This window comes from Phyllopteryx taeniolatus, chromosome 11 (assembly GCF_024500385.1).
Source record: "Phyllopteryx taeniolatus isolate TA_2022b chromosome 11, UOR_Ptae_1.2, whole genome shotgun sequence".
Classification (NCBI taxonomy): Eukaryota; Metazoa; Chordata; class Actinopteri; order Syngnathiformes; family Syngnathidae; genus Phyllopteryx; species Phyllopteryx taeniolatus.
The window spans coordinates 14473822-14496188 of NC_084512.1; the positions used below are offsets into that span (position 1 = coordinate 14473822).

Consider the following 22367-nt stretch of genomic DNA (forward strand, 5'->3'; position numbering starts at 1 on the left):
CTTCCCCGTGACTGGCATGGTGGAGAAAATGCATCTTTTCTTTAAAAAAAAGTGGGGGAGGGGGACAAGCCTGTCACCCGAGTAACCCGCTGCCCCCCATGGCCAGCTGCTGGCGCTGTATAAATGAACAACCTGTTCTACATGACCTCTCATTAGCACAATCACACACACGTAGGCTGCACTGCACATCTAAATAAGCTTCAGCTGTATTTGAATGTAGCTGAGATCCACCCCCCCACTGGTTTCCTGTTACTCACCATGCTCCCCATATTTGGTATGTCTCGAAATCGGTCCAGGGTTTGAAATTTCTGATTCAGTTCCTGGAACAGCTCCATGTGTCTTTTCCTCGTGTGCATGACTTTCTGCAATGGGAAGGGTTTTTGCTTTGGTATTGACAGCCAATAATGCAAATGCATCTTCTCTCCACCCACTCGCACTCTGATCAATGTGTTAGTGTCAAGGTAGTTTGCTTGTAGGCCAGGTTTCAAACAGATCTGCTCGGGTCTGCATATATAACGCACCCACAAAATAAAGGAAACATTGGGATGATTTGTAAGAGGACGCCTGAGCTACTTTATTCAAAATGGCAGGAGTATCCACATTTAACTTAATTCTTTTGTGACAAATTGCCTCATTTAACGTTTTGTTGGCGTGAGAGGAACCCTTATAATCCAATCTTGGCGCTGGGCTTCCATTTAAAAGGGTTGCCGTGTGTCTACTTTAAAGCAAAATGCTCTCCATGCCAGAAACACTGCCAGAAGCTTTCATTCTGTTTCCTTTACTTTGACAGGGTGTACTATATACAGTATATATGCAGTAAAACCTGATTTGGCAATGCAAAGGAATGCGAAAACCTGCCAAAAGTGGGGTGGGATTTGCACGGGAAGACTAGTGGTTCAAATCAGACAAGAAACGTGCAAATGTTTTAAAAAGCATATCATTTAAAAATCAACGCAGAGGCGATGGATGAAGGAGATGTAGGACAAAATGTTGATGAGAACGCTCGTCCTGTTTGTCAGTTGACAGCCTTGCTTTTACCTTAACTACATAGCGTGACAATAAATCTTGTAAGCTCCAATAAGCTTAAGAGGCACAACAAGTTTGAGTAAATCAAATGACAAACACAAGGATGGCTTTACTCTGTATATTAAAAAAAAAAAAATAAAATAGGTAGATGGATGTCTTGAGGGTAGGAGCGTGTTATGAGGTACCTCAAAGTCAAGATCAGAATATCGTGATTTTCTTCTCTGTAAAAAGAAAAGAAAACACGAGGATAAGATAAAGATTTACAACATATGAATTCAGAAAGTGCCTTGACTTGAGGGTTTGTCAAGGTACCACGCTCGTAACTCAATTTACGAATACGGTAATCCCTCGTTTATCGCGGGGGTTAGGTTCCGGACCAATCCCGCAATAGGTGAAGTCGGTGAAGTAGTGACCAAATTATTTTGGTTATTTATACATATTTTTAAGATGTATGAACCTCTCCAAACTCGTATTAACCTCTACCATACGCTTATAAACACTTTCTATATTGTAACCAACTTTTAAACTCTTAAACATACAGTAATACACAGTAGTTCTGTACACTATGTACGTTTTAGTCCTTGTAATTTGTGTTTTAATGAATTTTGTATTTTTTTTTTTTTTACATTTTAAAATATTTCAGGCCAGTCTTTATCTTAATGCAAAAAAATTACAGTATACACACAAAATCCTGCTATATAGTGAATTATGTGCCGTATGGAATAAAAAAAACAGTAATACATGAATCCACACTAGGTGAACTGCAATATAGGAAGGTAACACTGTATATCAAATCTATTTTTCCTATTGAAATGCACTGAAATGCCATGAATCCCTTCCAGCGCACCCAAAACAAAATTTTTGGTTACATTTTTTAACAGCACTGTATTGTCCAAAAACATAATAAATAAACCATAACTGGTTTTGTAAAGTATAATTATTCTATGTACTGTAGTACTTGTGTATTGATGTGTGTCTTTAATGGACGTGGCCTATTGCGTGATATGTGGAACTGGAGTTGGTTAGTCTGCGTGTGAGTGTCTGGGCGTGATTTGTTGGCCGACAGTAGCTCCTTGTGAGTGCTCTCATTTTGTATTTGTGTGTTTGACTGTTTGTAGCGTTCAATAAACAGCTGAAAGTGCAGCAGCGGCTGTGGCTCTCTTCCCCAAATCCAACGCCACCACAGTACTTAAATTATGCCTTTTTTTTCAGTTCACTAGAGCTCATAACTAAAATTTTGGCTTGCAACACAAAAAAAATAAATAAATAAAATCAACCAAGCGATGACTTGTGAGTGACTCAAAAAACTTACAGAGCACTTAAAAAGTTAGAACACTTATTAGTAGGGCTATTACTCTCAAATATTTTTTGAATCGATTATTCATCCATCCATTAATCGAATAAGAAATAGCATTAGTTTATTGCAAAATATCATTCTGATGACTGTTTGTTAACCAAGTATTTGTATTCATTTGGTATTGCTTAACCAGATAAACAACAATTAACCAATAAGAGGGAGTGATGTACTCACCAACCTTTTCAAACTGACAGCTACTCAATGAGACTTGGGTACTGATTAATGTGAAGGGCTACTAGTTTGATATGCACTTCTGAGGCTGCTTCGGGTTTAACTACGTCAATTAGAGGTTAATTATATTACGGCAGCAAATAACTATTATTTTCTTAATAGTTGAAACTCCATAAATTGATTATTATTCAGTGACTAGTTTGGTCCATACCGTGTCAGAAAATAGGCAGTTGATCATTGTTTCCAAAGTAAACGCAGATGTTTGCAAATGTCTTTTGATTTAAATAAAAGATAATCAGTCTTCTTTCGTGAAGGACTACAGAAATCCGAGAATATTGACAGTTGAAAGGCTGAAATCAGAGGATTTGGACAATTTTAAGTTAAACAATAGCTTTAAATGATTAATCGATTATCAAAATGTTGACAAAGTGGACTAATTTGATAATTGATGAGTTGTCGATTAAGCTAATGTATTAATTGTGACACCTGTACTCATAAGCCAAGGTACCATTATTGTATTATTATTGTGGTAGTCGTTTGCAGCAGTGGAGAACAGCACTGCATCAAGCTGATCTTATTCTAATATAATTTGATCTCTCTCATGTACCTGAGCATTATTATTTTTGTAAAGGTAGGTCTTATATTAGTTATCCGTACTGTACATGTATACCTAATGCAGAGCTGCCAAATGTTACGGAACGTCCCACCACACCCAAGGAAAAAGTAATCAGATTCACGTAAATGGCCAATTTTGAGTTCAAAACAGCGAATATTGCCCAAAAGCGACTGATTTGCATGTATGATTAATACATATTTGTAATGTAAGATAACCTTTATTAGTCCCACAATTGGGACATTTTCATTGCTTCAGCGGCAATCGTTGATATAGGAAATATAAATATCTAATATAAATAGCATGCAAGAGAAGACATAATTACATTTCTTCTTCTTACATGTACAGTATACAAGAAGTACATTGCACAAAATAGAAACCAAAACTATTGTCCATACATAAACTATCCAGTTCAGTCTATCAGCAATGTTATTTTTTTGTTTGCAAAAATCGGATCTGTTTAATCTGTTTCTAATCTTGTTTTATTTGTTTTATTTTTTATTTTATTTGTTACCAGGGTTGAAAACATAATTGTCAAAGGCGAATTAATCCATAGACACAGATATTTTTGATGGTAGAACGTCAAAATCTCATATACTGGTACATTGATTCAGGCTGCAACTGCGTCCGCTATTGCAAGGTTGATGTAATAAAAACATGAAAATGACAAATATTGAAGCTATAATCTATTAAAGATTATGATTATGACTGCCGCACGGAAATGTTCTTGAGACAATTTTGAAAATATGGAAATTCAGACAAATTTGGACAAATTGTTCTGGAAGTGAATCTTTAAAGGTTGGCAGCTCTGCTAATGTTGTGTCTATTGAGTTACCATAGAGAGTGTGTTTTATTGTGAATGCTACAATCCTATGCTCATTCCATATTATGCAGTTTAAAACAGTATACCTCTAAGGAGCTCATAGAGATTGTAGAGCCCGTCTCACTCCTCGAGAGGCCAGCGCTCTCCTCCATCTCAGCAAGGAAGTTCTTGACGGCCGTTCGGGGTTCAAAGGGCAGGTTCTGCATCTGCTCTGGGGCGCTGGGGTACTGCTGCTCCAGGTTCACATTCATGTGGTCCATGCCCGACGGGCTGATGTTGAAGTCAGGGCTCATCTTGTAATGCATCAGCCTCTCGTGCGGCAGCATATCCATGGTGATGTTCATCTTGGTGTCCTCCTTTAGGTGGGCGGGCAGAGTAGCCGACCCTGAAAGCGCCGAGGCACGAGGCATGACAATGTAGTCCGTCTCCATCATCTGACCCTGTGGCACGTGGCCCTCCATGTCGTGGACGCCCATGTTCTGGTCACTCTGGCGCATGGCGTCGTCGGTGCACAGGTAAACGGTGCGGCGCATGTCGGCGTTGTTGTCGCTGAGCGACTGCTCCTTTAGGTCGCCCACTCCCATTGGCATGTGCAGTGCTGAAGGCTGCTGGATTATCACTTTGGAGATGATGTTGCCAGGCAATGTAGAGTAGTTGAGGCCTTCAGGAGCCTTCTCGTCTTCCTCGTCATTGAGTGAAATGCGGGAAAGAGTGCCTGTGACAGTAGCGGCGCGACACGAGCCCATGTCCTTGTGGAGGGCTGCAAGGGAGGAATCACATGTTTGAAATCAGCTATCAACCTCGATCACATTGTGAGCATAATCATCATAGGATAATTCCAGTCAATATCATCCAATTTGTAAAGGAAGGGGTAACCTGCACTGACAGTCAAAAGGACAAAGAAAGAGTGACCATGACAGTACATGTCTTATCTTAGCAGAATCCTACATTAAACAAACCACTTCATTAAATAAACACAAGTATGTCCTGCAAACAAGTGCTTTTTTCTTTCAACTATTTTTGCATAATGAATAAGAATTGGGTTTCTGTTAAAAAAAAGAAAGTAAAACGAGACAGCGCAGACCTCTGCCAAGGCTTAGAGAGTTGTCATCTGTGAAATGTCAAAAGTTAAAAGGGCATTCAATTACTTCCAAATCCTTACTTTTGGAGTTAGATGTAATGAGATCTAATGTAAGCACAACATATTACATTCTGATCTAAAAGACGAGTGTCAGAACGTGTTAACTAGAATTTCTTTCATGTTACATTTATTATGATTAATTGCTGCCAAAGGCTTATTCTGAATGAAATCCAGATTGAACATTACAGCTTCTGAACCTGCATACACACAGCAAGTTGACTTTAACAACCTTTAAGCTTATTATGCCTCAAGTACATTCTCATCAATGTTTACAGTCGAGGTGACAGCGTAGAATGTGACTTGTGCACTACTAATAATTGTAAAACTTTGCGAGAACAAGGAGTAATCTGAGAAATGCACTGCTGTTTTACTATCGTCTGATTCTGGTCATGATTTATTCATGACACCTAACTGCTTTTGTTTTTTTTGTGTCAGGTAGGTGCACTTTAGTCTGACAGGACTGCACCGTTTTGAAGAATCTGGGCCAAAAGACTTCCTATGATCTGTGAATAAGTGTGAGTTTTCGAATTGAGTTGGGTTTAACCCCATGGGATTTTTTTTTTTTTTTTTTTTTTTAAACAAACCTTAAAGTGTATTCGCCAGTGGCCCAAAAGAACAAAAACAAAAAAAGTTAGAGGAAATATTACCTTTCCAGACTTAAATATCACAAGGAACATTCTCCAACTTCTATTTCTGATGGTGTCAAACAGATTTATAGAAAACCTAAAGACAGTATGCCATGCAGCACAAAGCTTTTTGTGGTTGAAATGCACAGCAGTCTGTTTTCACTTAAAAACTACATATAAAATGAGTAGCCAACAGCTGTTTCCATACTGTTTTGTTCTCATATTAAAGTAAATGCTTTGGTAACTGTGAAAAACTCCTGTGGGGATTTTTGGCTGTTATGTAACTGCAGCTATTTTTACTGTATAACCTCTTTTGGGGGTTTTTAGTTGCAAGGAGAGGAGAATGTTGTTCCAGTGCTCAGCATAAATAAGTACGCCCCAACAGATTCACTATTCTATGGCATACTATACTACAGAATATTTCCACAAATGTGGGCCAGTGACTACACATGAGATTTGCAATGTGCAAAGTAACTTTCCTAACAGATTAATTTGTTGCAAAAATAAGCACACACCACTGAAAATCTAGACAAGCAAAATTTTTGATTTGAAAATCAAAACATTTCCACCGCAGGTGAGTCTAATCATCATCACATTGATGATTTTTTTCTCTTGTCTTCATTGGGAAACACATCATAAGTGTACTTTTACTTCAAAGGGAGTGTATTTATTGTATTGTGTGTGTGCACCGTTCCTGAACTCTTACCTGATCGGCAGGCAATGTCTACGTCTTTCTCGAAATCCGTCTGCAAACGATAGACCACGCAGTTAGTAAGACGTTTAATAAAGCTTCTACATATGAGAAATATCTCTTAGTATGCTGCAGGTCAGTGAAACCAAAAACATATTACATATATTTTTTGTAAAGGTATACTTTACAATAAAGCTTTTCTGGTGGAACCCTAATGAAGTGGCCAGTGAGGGCATATCTATGCATGACGATGCAAGTGGGAAGGGAGGTATTTTGCACCTGCTGCAAATGACCGTATTGAACTGAGCGAGCCAGACGCCACTCTGCTTTTGTGAAGACTATTTCCCTCAGAGGGGTATTAGAATACTAATGGCAGATCATTTCTCTGACATGCCAATAGTATCGTGGCGCTAGATGAAGAGACTGACATCCCAATTTCAAAGGTCGGGCCGAGAGCGGTGCTACATTATCCCGGGAGGGGAAATGAGAGCGATGCGTGCCTGATGGGGATGGGGTCAGTAATTTCAATCAAACGCAAATAAAGGATTGAGCTTTAAGGGTCTAAGAGGAGCACTAATGCCATGGAGTATCTACTCAGGGATCATCATAAGACAATGGAAAACAATGCGCTGCTAAATGATGGCAAATATTGTTGAGCCTCTGAGGTAGATAACATCCTTTAAGGGATGCTGGTCAATATCAGATTTAGAAACAATGTTTTGAAAAATACTGTAATATTTTTCGCACTCAAACTGTACTGGCAAGGATTAAAGTAACATTTCAACATTATTATCAGTTATACAAGTGTAAAAAGAAACCGTACGCTAAAATATTAAACGTAAAATCAAAATGAGAACATGAATGAGATTTAATGCAATTCATTGTGTGGTGTTTATTCCATCTTCCTCCATTTATCATTATTGACTTGCATGATGCATGACTAATTTGCATAAAAAGAACAAGCTGACGCAGCAAGGTGGCAAGAACCCATTGTTGAGTGTGCACAGTTTTCTGGTGTACATTCTGTTCTTCTTGTAATATTATTGTAAACTTATGAAAACCTTGCCATATTGTACAGCCAGGACAGAAAGAAGCGCATGTATTGCTTTCTTACATCACAACAAAATCAATTTGAAGTTCTATGATTGCCATCACATTTCGCCTCCTTATCATCACTGCATCACATACGCCAAATCAAAAGTGAAAACACTGATGTAGTTGACCCTTTAGATGCCCACTCAGGTGAAGTTTTGCTAAAGCCTCACAAGTATTGCTGTGGTCTTGCCCAACGTCATAAGAAAAGGGCAAAAGAAATGACTAAATGTCCAGCTCCACCAACACTACCGAACTGTACGGATCAGTGGTTTTATTACCCATAACAACTTTTGACAATTGAAAGGCAAAAAAAAAAAAAAAAAAAGCCAAAGTAACATACTTAACTGAAGCAACCCCTGGGGCTTGGTGGAAATGAGGCTATAGAAACATCAGTTCATCTTAGGCTCTAATGATAAAATTGGAGGGAATACACTTACCATTATCTGAGCATGGCCATTAGGAAAGCCCCCTGTTGCATCACCACTGATTGGATCTTGACAGTTTCTGAGTCGACATCTGAATGCATCTTGGACCTAAGGACAGGATTACTTTTATCATGAGGTCTAGTTATTGTCAATGCATTTGGATTATATTGTGAAGATAAAGCATCTCCAACATTAAAAATAGTTTTGAAAAAGATGGCTTTACCTCTCTCCGTAAGATACAGTGCACCATCACGATTACAAAACCCTGCAGTGAGTCAAAGACTGCAAAGAGGATTTGAAAGAGGATGGAGCGCTTGTCCGTCATGGCAAGCACTGCGGACATCCAGGTCAAGGCCAGTAGAGGTAGGACGACGCAGGAGCTCCATAGGGACGCCCTGAGAGAATGTATAGAAGAAATAAGACTTTACTGCATGGTACTAGTAGTCATCGAAGGGCTGTTAATTCTCAAGCACAAACTGGATGTTTTTTTTTTCTCGTGATCTGAATTATAGAGGTAACGGCAGTTGCCATGACAGTGGCTCTGCATTAGCAAGGTGCACCTGCTGTATATGCAGCATTGTCTTATTGATTCACAGTCACTTACATTGCATTGCTTGCTGTAGTCGCTGACAAAGCAGTCGTTGATACAACACCACATTTGGCACACTTGAGAGTCAATCCCGTGTGCGGCTCACTCATCTGTCTGTGGGGCATACAAGACAACAGCGTGACCAACAACGCTAAAAAACAAAAAATCTGCATCATTAAATATTAGCAACAGCACACGCAGCCAGCATGTGGACATAATATAGTTTCATCTTGGACTTATTCCGCCATCAAAAGCTGATTTCTCTGTCCTATGATTTCCTTTAGAAAACATTGAAATAAGCTGGTACCAGTCCTCTCGAGAGGGGTTGGATTCTCTTCTCTTCTCTTCTTCTCTTCAAGCATAAGGATGTCCACACGTGCACTTGGCACCAGGACACCCTAGGTCGGAGTTCGATGATCGACTTTGTGGTCGTGTCATCGGACTTGCGGCCGCATGTCTTGGACACTCGGGTGAAGAGAGGGGTGGAGCTGTCAACTGATCACCACCTGGTGGTGAGTTGGCTCCGATGGTGGGGGAGATGCCAGTCCGACGTGGCAGACCCAAACGTATTGTGAGGGTCTGCTGGGAACGTCTGGCAGAATCCCCTGTCAGAAGGAGTTTCAACTCCCACCTCCGACAGAACTTTGCTCATGTTCCGGGGGAGGCGGGGGACATTGAGCCGAGTGGACCATGTTCCGCCACTCCATTGCTGAGGCGGCCGACCAGAGCTGTGGCCGTAAAGTGGTCGGTGCCTGTCGTGGCGGCAATCCCCGAACCCGTTGGTGGACACTTTACTTACAGATGGGATTGAAAAATTAAGTTCAAGTTCAATGTAACAGCTACAGAGAGCTAAAACAGCAAAACACTGTACAACCCCGATTCCAATGAAGTTGGGACGTTGTGTTAAACAAATAAAAACAGAATGCAATGATTTGCAAATCATGTTTAACCTATATTTAATTGAATACACTACAAAGACAAAATATTTAATTTAAAATATCTTGTCTTTGTAGTGTATTCAATTCAATTCAATCATTGTATTCTGTTTTTATTTATGTTTAATACAACGTCCCAACTTCATTGGAATTGGGGTTGTAACAACAAAGTAGATGTTAAATATAAACTACTCTAACCTATCTTGACATAAAAATGTATCATTTAAAAAGTGCAGTAAAAGTTTACCAGCAAGGCAAACAGTTCTGAATGGTATCGTTAGCCCCAGAACAATAGCTCAGATTAGTTGTTATTACACATTCAGCATTTAGGTAATGAATAATAAAAGAAGAAAAATGAAGGTACTAACAAGGACGTGCTGTCATACCCTGCTCGATGCTTCATCTTCTTGTCCAGTATGCCATCTCTGGACACTAATTTATTAAACACCAGAATACCGATCACCATGTTGACCTGAAAGTGAAAGAAAGAGATCTTCAATAAATCACACCAATGCAACGATTATTTTAAACTTAATGTTAAAAGCATGGTTTGCCGGGATGACATTTTCTATTAGTAGCGAATGATTGATGTCATTGTCCCATTTTTCTCCCCACCTCAATTTTGCGTGTGTGGATTGAGCTTCGACCTCTAAGCTTCTGTTTTTTTTTTCTTTTTCCTCATAGCCATCACATTTCAGCCAGCGGATGAGCTATGCCGTGCACACTCAGTCCGGCACGGCAGCCTTAGGAAAAGATCTGCCTAATAAGAAACACTTTTCCTCTCAAAGGCACCTTCATTCAGCATTAGCAGCAACTTCACTGACACATAACTGGAGCAGCAGTGTGCAATTTTAGGTTTTATGTAGTCGCTTTACAAATAAATTGAAGTGCTCCTTGTTCATGATGCCATTTGAGGTTTGACGCGAAAGAAAACTAGAGCAAAGAGAGAAAATTCCATGTCTCTGTGTGTTTCTGGCTCTGAAACTTTTGTAAATATGACTTTATTACACAAAGTGACATTCAGGAGTCCAGTGGGATATGTCTCTTTGACATATTAAGAGCTTCCAATATTTCTGTTTTAAAAAAACTTTTAGCATCACACTATCACACAGGCAATGTTAAAACATACTGTACATTTGCTTCCATATTTCTATGCTATATTATAGCTTAAAACTAATTTTCCAAAACTGAATTTACTTTGTTGATGTTCATTGTTTCTGTACAATATGTTGGCAATAAACCAAGACTGCTGCTCCCCTATTTACCACTATGTTTATTGTGCCTTCTTGCTATTGTTTTAAAATTGTGTGTAACTTCTAACTTTCCCATATATACCCTGTATTAAAAAATTGGATCTAATGGTTGAGACTTACCAGGACAACAGCAGCTGCCGGTCCAACAAAGGCATACAGGAGCCCCCCTTCCAAAGACAGCCAACAGCTCCAGAGAAAGTAGGGAGCAACAGTTAACTTGCAGCCAGTGATTAACATCTGAGTTAATGGCACACAAAATAACATCGGCTTGTATTTTCCCCCCAATTGTCAGGGGAGCGGGCGCCATATGCCGTAACTCTATTTGCAGATTTTTACACACTAAAGAGATTCTAAGCAGTGTTCATGCCATCTGTATCAAGCTGCGATACAATTCGAGAAATTGGGGTCCTGCTGAGCAATCGCTAAATCGGATTGCGTTTGTGGGACTGTCTTTATGGTTCTATTTAGACTGAGTGAGCCACTGCAGAGGTACTTAATCATTACGCTTAAGTGTTGCCATAGATATGACTTACAGCATGCACAGTGAATACGCAATGGTAGCAAAAAGACCGACTTACTATAAGGGTGTCCCATAGCCCTTTGTTTTGGTGAATCCCATTGATACAGCAACCACTAAAGCCGGTAATCCTTCAAGAGAAAGCAATCAATAATTGGTCAATAATTAGTCAAGACCCATAAAGAGGTTTATGTGGTAAAACTGAGAACCTTTGTTGTATGTAAAATGTAAAGAAACTATTTATACAATTAAGTACTTTGAATGTGTTCACAGTGTGCTATGAAAGCTGCCGATGAAATCCAAATCTATAGTGATTTCTCATAATAGAAGTCCAGAAGGCTGTTTGAGTCATTGTACGGTTAAAAAAAAAATAAAAATAAAAAATCCATTGCCCTGGTGTGACGGGATCAGTTCCTCTTCTGTGTGTTCAGAATATCAACGTTTTGGAAAGCGCATGCAGGTGTTATTGATGTAATCAGTTTCCTGGAGGCAGGAGGCGCATGAGGCCCTTGTTGCCGTCCACAGTCTGCCTCTGCAGTGCTCGAGAGGTAAAGTGTGCTCGAGTGGACACATAGGTCCCATAAATCATCGTCCACAGTATTTATGACAGGCAGAACTAAGAGACAAGTGACGTTTGGCATGCATTTCTCCATTTGGAAAATATTATGATTCTGAATGTTATGAAAAATGTCATGCATACATCTAATCTAGAAAAAGAATTATGTCCAAAATCAGATTTAACATCCAATAATCTGTTAAGGCATGTTTCTTACAAATTTAAATCAATAGCGAGAGCTGTTGTTCAAGAAGCAGTGGCTCTGCAATGACTAAGAGAGCCATGTTTGTTGCTAGGTAACAAGAAGAATGAACGTGGGCTCTTTCAAAAACATTTTTTTTCTTTTAAAAGGAGACATTTCAGTTGCTGTGAAAGAAAGAACACTTTAGACCAGGATTCACGTTAATATTTTTTCAACCATGCATATTTGCAGTTTGTCAGAATTTTATTTAGACTGACACGTCTATGCAATAATAAAAAATAAAAAAAGTCACAGTCTGGCACCAAGGTTGAAAAATGTACAGTATATTGTGTAGAACAAAGACAAGTGGTTAGAAATGTTGCACAACATTTCTATTTAAGTACAACACTACTTCATGAAATCTATATGTGACACATGTTCACAGTTCTAGTACACGCACACCCTTTTCATACTAAATCATTGCAACATGCTAGGAGATTGCTGCACTGTAAAAAATCTACCAGTCAGGAACCTCCCTCCTATCCATCCCATAACTTAAGGTTGGTCCATGTGGACTCAAGTGCAAAGAAAAAGCATCACAGCCAGATCGGATCGTCTCCTCATACAATTACTTAATGATCCTTGAGTTGAAGGGCAGAAATTGTAAGCCGTCACTGAGAGATTCTGCTGCTTACTTACCCCAGCCTAGACAGAGAAAGCGCTTGCGGATGAGCCTGGTCCGAACCTTTCCTGTCACTGCCATGTAAGACTGCCAAGCCTCCGTGAGAACCCAGCAGAATGATGCCAAGAAGAAGAAGTGCAGAAGGGCTGTTGTCATAATGCAGACACCCTATTCACAAATGGGGAAAATAGAGAGGGATAGATTTTTTAAGAAATGCTTCAAAATTCCCATTGATTGGAAACAATTGGTTTTTAACACGTTAAAATAAAAATCAAAGCAGGTGATGTGCAGCTATAAATTAATCAGAAACAAACTGATGCCCTTTGTCCTGCACCTTCTGCTCCAAAGTTTAACAGGTTCTTCTTCTGCCATTCCACTATGAAATGAAACTAACCTCCTTAAGCTTGGTAAGCATAATAATAAAGATTCCCTAAAAGCAAGAGACGTCACTCTGTGCAATACATGAAACAAAGTTGAATCAGTTGGATATGCGGCATCACAGGCGGCGGTGGCCGTAAAGATCAGAGCCAGGCTGGCGGACACAGCACGCAACAGTGTTGTTGCGTACCTCTGCATTGACCCTCATTAGTATGCTGGGGATCCCACCTGCAGGCGAGTGAGCCAAGGTCAACTGTTGTTCGCAGAGTAACAAGAGCAAAGACACCAAAACACTTCTTAAATGACATAAAAGGCTGGACTGGAGGCAGGCGATAGTATTCGAGTTCAATAATGGAACGGCTCTTTGCAGCTTCATTAGCTCGTCCATCTTTTTTCCATGGAGAGACATCGCCAGAGGGAGATTGTTTCGGAGAGGATTAGAAATAAAGAGGTATCCTTAAGAGTCTTGTTAAGGCCACTGACACTGAGTGAGGATAATTTGCACTGTTTTTTAATAAGTAGTGTCAGTATAGTGTGAGGTAAAGACTGAAGCGTAATCATCCCATCCCAGGACACCCACACAGTGACTTCCCCTGTAAATCTCCATTGAGAGACCAACACTAAATCCATCCCGTGTTGTGCTCATGGGGTTCAAACGAGAGAATAATCCCGTATTACCTCATACCTGACAAGTGGGTAGGTATTTGCTTAAACCCACAGGAGACATTAAGCACATAAATGTGGACTGAAAAATGACAAGAGAAGCTTTAAGGTGGAGTGGGTTCTATCATATATAGATGCAAGGGAAATGTGAGTAAACTAAAGAAGGTAAAACTATGACATGGTTTGGGTTAATAGCATATGAACTCACAGGCTGAAACATGACTGTACATGTAGCTGCACAGTCTATTGAGATCTTATATAAGCGCTGTATCAAGATTCTGCCTTTACAAAGATAATGTGTAGTGACTGACACATCACGCATTGCATTGTACTGTCAGAGTAACCAAATTCTTGCAAACTGCTCAGTATGATGCAGTACAATATAAAAACAATTATGAATATAATACAGTGGTACCCCAACTTAGAGATACCCGGAGGGTGAGGGGGGTTCTAATGGATAATGGCATTTCCATTCATTTCAATATGGAAAGATGATATGAAATAAATAAGTCGAGACACTACTGTATTTGATAGTGTCAAAGCATTGAAACAAGTTTTGATACAGCTCTTGTCCAGGGTTTCTTTTGAGAGGGGACAGACGGAGATGTCAATGACCTTGTACTGTACAGGGGTTTAATATGTGGTGCAGGTGTACTTAATGTAGTGGTAAACGGACTGCACTTATATAGCACTTTATCTACACCATCACAGTGCCCAAAGTGCTTTACAAAGCCTCACATTCACCAATTCACACACACACATTCATACACTATTGGACACCTGCTGCCATGCAAGGTGCTGCCAGGCCCACTGGCAGCAAATAAGGGTACAGTGTCTTGTCCAAGGAGACTTCGACATGCGGACAGTCGGAGCTGGGATTAGAACCAGCTACCCTTCGGTCTCTGGTTGACCCGCTCTAGCAAATGAGCCACAGCCGCTCAAATGACCCATAACTATTACCAACACAATCATGCTCAACTAGTTCACCCAATTAAGGTATACCGAATTCCCAAGACACACTTCCACTTGCCCATGCAGTAAATTAGAACTGTGAGTTCTTGTAGTAGAAAAACATAATATTGAATACAAGTGTACCATAAGCGTCAATAATCTGTGTATGACAATTCTTGCTTGAAAAGTCCCTTCTACATTTGATACTAGTATTACTCTAATACAAACCCTTAACATTGCAAATAATAATAACTTAGATTTATATAGCATCTTTTAATTGATCTTAGAATGCAAGGACAAAGTGTGCCAGATATTGAAGATTAAATTACACTTTGAACAAAGTGCATTGAACAGTAGTTTTACACTCATAAGGCAAATGTGCAGTTCATAACTCATACGTCAACACATTTTGAGGCATTATATTGGCATTACCTGATTTATTACTGTTTCGAGTATAACAGCAATTGAAAGCATTTGCCCAAAACTATAATACCGTATGTGTTTTTTAAAAAAAATTTTATGGGTGTTAATTTGCTTTTTCAGTGTACACTGTCAGCTACTCATGTGCTGAATAAACAGCTCTACCTTGTTTCCTGAAAACAGGTCATCTGCATTATACTTGATTTACTGAAGTGCCTATACCATTCAACATCATCAGTGCATGCAGATAGAAAACTCATCATTATGCGCATTATGAAAGCGCTGGACCACTGTAGCCAGTCATACAAAACAAGCGAGGTTGAAACCGGGAGTTCACACTGGCCTTTAGAAAAGCAAATGTCGGGAGCGCACTGTGTTGGTATCCATGGAAACAAAGAAAGTGAGGAAGGGACCGCATTAAAACATCGTAGAGCTGATAAGAAAACCCAGATGAGGAGCAGTTGAGGCTGGTTCAATAGTAGCATGTTAAGGCCAGGACATACAGTACATTTGAAGAATTAATTAGACCATAGAACAAAAGTCTCAATTATACTGTATTTATACATTTGTAAATTAAATAGTAATGCTTCCAACACAATATCAAAGGCCATTGTATATTATAGTATTTGGTATCGGTTACATTCAGTGTGAGTGTATAAAAGAGGATTTCAGTAATACATATACTGAAGCAAATAATACTCTTGAAGCATTAGAAATTGACTCTAATTGGATTTAACTCATGTTGACTTAGCGTTTCATGCTAAATCCCTCAGAGGACGAAGCAGTTTTATTTGCCACTCACTGTGAATTGTTTCATTATTTACTATTCTTGCAGATTAAAAGAGAACCCATTGCGAACTGCAGGCTTGTTAGCAACTGTTCAGGCTTTTACTACAAACAAGAGAATCATTATTATATCAAAAAGCATTTACTTACAGTGTCTTCTGCAACTTGTATACACCAAAATTGGGTTCCCATCACATGCTCGTTTAACAGTTTCCATCTACTCCTCTTTAAAAACGAAAGTGAAACAACATCTGGAATGTCAGGTCAAGTTATCCAGGCACAATTTGACATTTTGCACATGATAATTTTTGTTGTATAATTGCAGAGTTCAAAAAGAGGTTTAAAAACAAAGTACTAGAAAATTATATAAATTAGGCATAAATGGGTGAAACTGCAGAAATGTCCGAACATTTGGATGTGTTAGATTAAGTAAACCAAAATTATATAGATATGTGTATGATTGTATATGTGTAAATATGTATAAAAGTGTAGTGTGGATGTGTGTGTGTGTTTGTGTACGTGTGTGTGAGTGTGTGTGTGTGTGTAATGCACATATGCTCCTTTACATGTGTAAGTGTATTTGTACATATGTAAAGGTTTATACGTTGCGCTCAACCACATGATTATCTGCACACAGGTTTAAGTAGGGCTTGTCTCTTTTTATTTTCTGTGGGTTATATTATATGAAAATCCCACTATTAACATGACTTACTGTACATGTCTAAACAAAGAAAAAAGACTCTATCGATCTTCTTCTTTTCTTTTAAAACATTTTTTCTTTTACTTTCCATTATAATGTCTTGTTTATACATGTTTCTATGTTCAATCAATCAATCAATAATTATGATTCAGGCCTTTAACAAGATACCATCTAATAATGCTTCACAGTGACATGAGCAATAAGTGATTGTTTCTAATCCTCTAATACATCTGGATTTTAAGCCTGTATCAATGGTATAAAATGACTAACTAAAAGTAATGAAAAAACAGTTTGAAACACAGGGGAGTTCTTTGACTTCCACATGCGTATTGCTTTAAGCATTCTGAACCATTATAGTTTGACAATTTGATAGAATCATCCCAAACTCCAAGATTCTAATTTCTCTGAATCCCAACAGTGTCTGTGTCTTGATTTGTCTTCTTGCCACAAAGCAAGATGAACACAGAGAGGATAAAGGCAAAGCTCAGACAGGCAAAGGTGACTCACTGACTCTGCTGCTCCCAAGAGGACACCTCCACAGCTCAGAGATGATTTCTATTAGACGACGAGCAACTCCGAATCCGCAAACAATGGAGCCAATTATATGCACTTCTTTCAAGAGTTAGAGCAACAACAAGTGAGGCAGTGTCATGCAGCACAGCAATTAAACCTCCACCGGGGCTATGTTTTCACTGGCCTACCATTCTAACACGAGTCGAGGTCTGATCAAACGTGGACTATTTCTCAAACATTATTACAACATGAGTGAGAGACTAAAACCCAAGGAAGAATACAATCATTTCCTTTCATACTTTCTATTCAACAGCAGGGAAGGAGACCGACAAGAAGAATCCATCTTGCCAATTATAGGTGGAGCATTTTTTGGTTCTTGGTAGCACATTGAGGCTTATCGTGCAATTACGTCTTAAAACATGGAGCGTAGTTTTCATTATTTTATCTTTTGAAATAATTTAATCTTAAAATATAATTGATTTCAGGACCTTTTAATGGTACAGTATGTAATTGATTATGCTGATGAACCATAAATTATGTCATATTAGACACAAGAGGCAAATTACGTCACACTGATAATTGCATTCATTGTTAAAGCAACAGTTTTATTGTGTTTACTTTCTCCTATAGTGTTTAAGTCAACATGAAATGAACAAAAAACAACTAGAAAATGTCTGCTGAATATCATAAACTTCTTAATAAGAGGTATAGTGATGAAGGTTTACCAGGACAATGACAGAACTCAGGATTGCCTTATTAAAAGTCATCTTGCAATCGGGTGAGGTCAAATTAGTCCATAATGTCGCTTTAACATAAGCTTACTGGCACTTTAATAAAAATGGGTCACCATAAATACTTTGGGGAGAGGTGTTTATATGAAGGTCTCTTAGAGACAGCCATGTTTGTTGAGAGCTACACTTTCAATATGCTCGTGGATTTTGCTAAACCCACTGAAGATTTTTGATGCATATATCTAATTAGGGGGACTCAGAGTGCGTATTATTTGGTAAGTGGTGGTCCTTGTAATCAAGACCTCAAGATGGCTTGATTCAATCAGACAAGGCTTCAAATCAACTCAGCTTTAAAATCCTCTCATGGCTCAAGTCTGTGCATTCATCATCTTGGCTGCTAGTCTGCACCAGATAAATGTGGACCAGCCAGATTGATTTCACCATGTGTGGATTCAGATTTTGACAAATGAATCAGGGGAAAATGTTCTTTATGCAATGCTGATTATCAGCACTCTGACCTTTCTTCGAGGATTCAGACATAGGTGAGTGATAGCAAACCACATTTTACGCAAATTCCTCTTTCCTGCAATCATTCATAATCTATAATTCAGTTTTTGCTGAAAATAATTAAATAAATAAAGGTGGGAACACTGATTTATGAGCAGTGTCTTGTACAAACTGCCAGCAAGGCCATCTGCTTCCTGTTTAGTTGTACCTTCATATAAAGGTTAAGTAACCTCAAGTCACAATGCAGTTTGATGAGCACCCCCAAAAACAAACAATTAATGAGGATGAGCAAGATGGTGGATCAAGGTGGAAATCAGTGTGCTGCGTAAAAGTATAACTTCAATAACATGTCTGTGTACAGGCCACTAACCAAAGCTGGAGAGCTAATGCATATTTATGAGGTGCCATTGTCCTTTTGAGTCATGCCGACTTATACGTCAACTTCAGCCCTTCATGAACAACAACAAAAAAAGAACAAAAATCATGTGTATGAAGCATCTCACTCAATTCACCAAAGAACAAGAACCCAACTTTTCAGATTGTTGAAGATCTTCTCTCAACTGCTTCATTAGTCTTTGATTGAGTGGCGCCCCATGTTCCCTTGTGTGTATAAATCATGTGCTAAAAAGCTCACTGACAAACTATTGCAGAGCTGCTCATTTAAACCCCCGCCCCCAAAATCATTTCAAATCATCATTTCAGAGTCATCCATCCTTTTGTAACTTTTTCTCTTCTTTTTTTTTCTTGTGACAAATGCCACCCTTGTCTAGATGAGCCACATTTGGTTTGTCAGCCTGGCAGGGGACAATATAACTCTTGATTAAAAACCATCTGAGCAAAGTTGAATGCTCATCCTTGAACTGCAAGAAACACTTTATTTTCCATTTAGATTATACACAAAAGCCTTCTAAGCATGTTACCCAAAAAGAAAATGAACAATTTGTTTGAAAGGGGCTATTGTAAAGCTGTTACATTATTGCTTGTTTGCACTCAATAACACAGTGAACAGCTGGCATACAAAAGGCACCATAAAACAGATAAAAACAGATACAAGCAGGTTTATTTCTCTCCCTGAAATTCAGTCTTACACCTTTTAAAAAGTCAAACGTAAGTCTGAACCACTTTCAAGCCTTTCCTGCAACTTCTTATGAATACATGCGTAAGTTGAGGGAGGCGAAAAGACAGGAGCACACAGTTTCAACATAAATTGTATTCCCAATGTGGATGGATTTTTGACTACATTTTCTTGATTGGTGGTTGACGATAGGGGAAACATCCAATTAATTGTTGCAATTAAAAAGAGCAACAGTGCACTCCATATTGCCTCAATTGTTAAAGACTTGGTAATCAACTGTATCAAGGCACGACTAATTCCATGAAATGGACATAAATCTTTAAGATCGATTGACTACAATGCCCATATCTACAAGTACTTCCCAAGAATTCAAAGCATTTCTAATAGGCTTAAAGGTTACAAGGCTGTATTTCCTTACAACGAAATGTTATGATACCAAACCCAAGCTTTGCATAGCCAGTACAAACCCAAACCTTTTTTCATTTTGTTTGTTTTAGCAATCATCGGGCCTCCATGTGTCTTTAGAAGACTAGTAAAGCAACAAATGACACTTACCACGTTGTGTGTCTGCGTTTGTCCCACAAGGATCAATATATTGGAGCAGATGATAGATAAGCAGAAGTTGAGCAGGATGATGGACCGTTCAGAGCGGATGTATCTAAGGAAACAGCGGACATAAAAATGTGGCTGCATCTTTTAATAGAAGACACACATAATAAACATTTCGCCGTCGGTCATTACCTCCATAGCACAGCATAGATCAACGCCAATGTGATCAAGGCGAGGCACGACAGACCACAGCCAACTATCAGCGTCACAGATGGGACCCCTGAGTATTGCATGGTCTGTGGAGGAGACAGAGTGAGAGCTCGAACGTGGTGCATGCAGGACAGTAAGTCTTTACTGATGCAGACAGAGGGGACCGGTCACAAAATAATTCACAGCATTGGAGGTGCATAATGTTTGTTTACATTGCTTTGCCTGTATTGGAGAAGATGCTTATTATTATGATTGTACATAACTGTGCCAATGCAAACCCATCTATCTATCTATCTATCTAATGTGGACAAGATAGCTGAAAACAGTCAATTGTAGTGCTCATTGGATTCACCCTTTCCACGAGGGGAGCTCCAAAGTGTGTAATGTGTTGTTAGGCGTGTCCAGGTAACAGAAGACGTGTGAATACTAAATAAATACTAAACGATGGCAATATGTTGGGTGTGCCTGTTTCTGTCTCCACTGCAAAAGCCACAATAAAGACAAATATAGTAGACTGGGTAGTGTGTCTACAGTGTGACTTCTTATACCACACAGGTATCATATGTATCAACATTAACAGGTAAAACTTACCATCGCTGACCAATTTTATGTTTGGTTTTTTTTTTGTTAGTTTTTTTAATGACCCAATCATGCTACCTTATAGTGGTGTGATTGAGGCCTAGCAGTGATGTGCTCTCTCTGGACCTTGTGTTGTAAAGCAACGCAGGCCATGCTGTATTGTATTGTAAGCACTCCAGTAACACGAACTGAGATTTTCTCTAATTTATCCCCACACATTATCTTTAAAGACATGAGATGGGATATAAGAAAAATATAGCAACTTTTAGCTTTCTTTCTAGGGAAACGTGTATTACATGACATGCAAAGAGAGTTACTGTGTATGCACCAGAAAAGACCCCCACCGCGACCACCACACACAGACATAGATACATTAACTTCACCCTCAGCGTCAAATGAACTGGATTAGCGCACCGTTTCTTATCCCACCCTAAAAAAAAAAGACAATAATGCATAAGAACAGCTCACTTACCATTTCTCTGGGTTGCTGAGCCAAAATGGCGAAGGTAGACACACGATCACATAAGCATTTTGTATGCGAGGCATCTGTCAGCACAGTTCTGCACGCCTTTGTGGACCAGGCTCCCCAAGAATCGTTCCTGCAACAACAACAAGGCGATTTTCAAACACGCTCGCTCCACATGTAGCCTTCTAAGTCACCGTATTCCTCTTCTTTTGGGGGGGATTCATTCAATTATTCATACGCCTGGAACGGAAAACAGCGAATCATGAAAAAAAGAAATGAAAAGGGAAAGCGCCGCAGCTCCCGGAGCATGCAGCTGTATGGCGTCGAGAGAAGGTTCGGAGGAGGAAAGCCTCGGAAGAAGGAGGAGGGGGTTGGGTGGGGAGCTGTCCAAGCGCCCTGGTTCTGATTCAAACATTAACATAGCACGCCGTTATCAATGCTGCTTAAAAACCAGCGCTCATATTTACCTGCATCTCTTCCTACTCTTCCCTTTCCCCCTTATTTATTCCATCCGCTTTCATCCTCCTTTCGCACCTGTTATTCCGTTCTTTTCCTCCCCCTGCACTGCTTGAATTAGCAGCTTTTGGACGCTTCCTAGCAAGGATTTTTGACGCTGGAATCAGACTGATGCTACGCGGCTCGTAGCCGGCGTCCGAGAAGGGGGGAGGCTGGCCCGACGAGAGCACTGCCGGCGCGCTGTCGCGACTGGTGCTGACTCGGCCGGAGGTCCAATTGCAATCCGGGAATAATAACGCTTCGGGATAAATCCTCACAGTCATCGTACGACTTAAAAAGGTGGTCGTCCCCGGGTAAGAGGCGAGGTAGATTAGAACTCCGAGATGTGAGACCACCCCGCCCGAGCGGCGCGAATGGTTGCTGCCGGTCTCCACTTCACACCGCTGGAGTAGAGACTGGCAATGGAAAGGAGCCCCTCTTATATTTATTTGTCTTTTTAGTTGCTAAGTATCCCGCTTGTGTCTATATTCTGCATGCGGTAATTGAAACAACAACCTTATTCCTAAAAAAAAAAAAAAAAAGTTTGACTGTGGATTGCCTATGCAAGAACTGAGAATAAATAACCTGTTGTCTCACAAAGTCAAAAATAAAACAATTCCTGACAAAACATGCAACACTACAAAGAGCAATACAATATATCAA

The 22367-nt window shown here is 39.5% G+C and overlaps 1 protein-coding gene across 10 annotated transcripts in view; it reads right to left on the minus strand.

The window, feature by feature from the left end:
* The window catches only part of adgrb3 (adhesion G protein-coupled receptor B3), a 145713-nt gene that overhangs the window by 6039 nt on the left and 117307 nt on the right, over nucleotides 1-22367 (minus strand). For 5 of the 10 annotated variants that reach the window (XM_061790025.1, XM_061790022.1, XM_061790018.1 and 2 more), the window contains 14 exons: nucleotides 21216-21342; nucleotides 20147-20250; nucleotides 19961-20063; nucleotides 12699-12849; nucleotides 11324-11393; nucleotides 10866-10932; nucleotides 9861-9964; nucleotides 8573-8671; nucleotides 8192-8363; nucleotides 7981-8076; nucleotides 6464-6503; nucleotides 4077-4750; nucleotides 1212-1247; nucleotides 258-362 (listed from right to left, as the gene is read on the minus strand). In XM_061790025.1, coding sequence (XP_061646009.1) covers nucleotides 258-362; nucleotides 1212-1247; nucleotides 4077-4750; nucleotides 6464-6503; nucleotides 7981-8076; nucleotides 8192-8363; nucleotides 8573-8671; nucleotides 9861-9964; nucleotides 10866-10932; nucleotides 11324-11393; nucleotides 12699-12849; nucleotides 19961-20063; nucleotides 20147-20250; nucleotides 21216-21342 — 1948 coding nt within the window. The remainder of the gene's footprint in view (nucleotides 1-257; nucleotides 363-1211; nucleotides 1248-4076; nucleotides 4751-6463; nucleotides 6504-7980; nucleotides 8077-8191; nucleotides 8364-8572; nucleotides 8672-9860; nucleotides 9965-10865; nucleotides 10933-11323; nucleotides 11394-12698; nucleotides 12850-19960; nucleotides 20064-20146; nucleotides 20251-21215; nucleotides 21343-22367) is intronic. The other 5 variants (XM_061790019.1, XM_061790021.1, XM_061790023.1 and 2 more) reach the window with 5 other exon arrangements.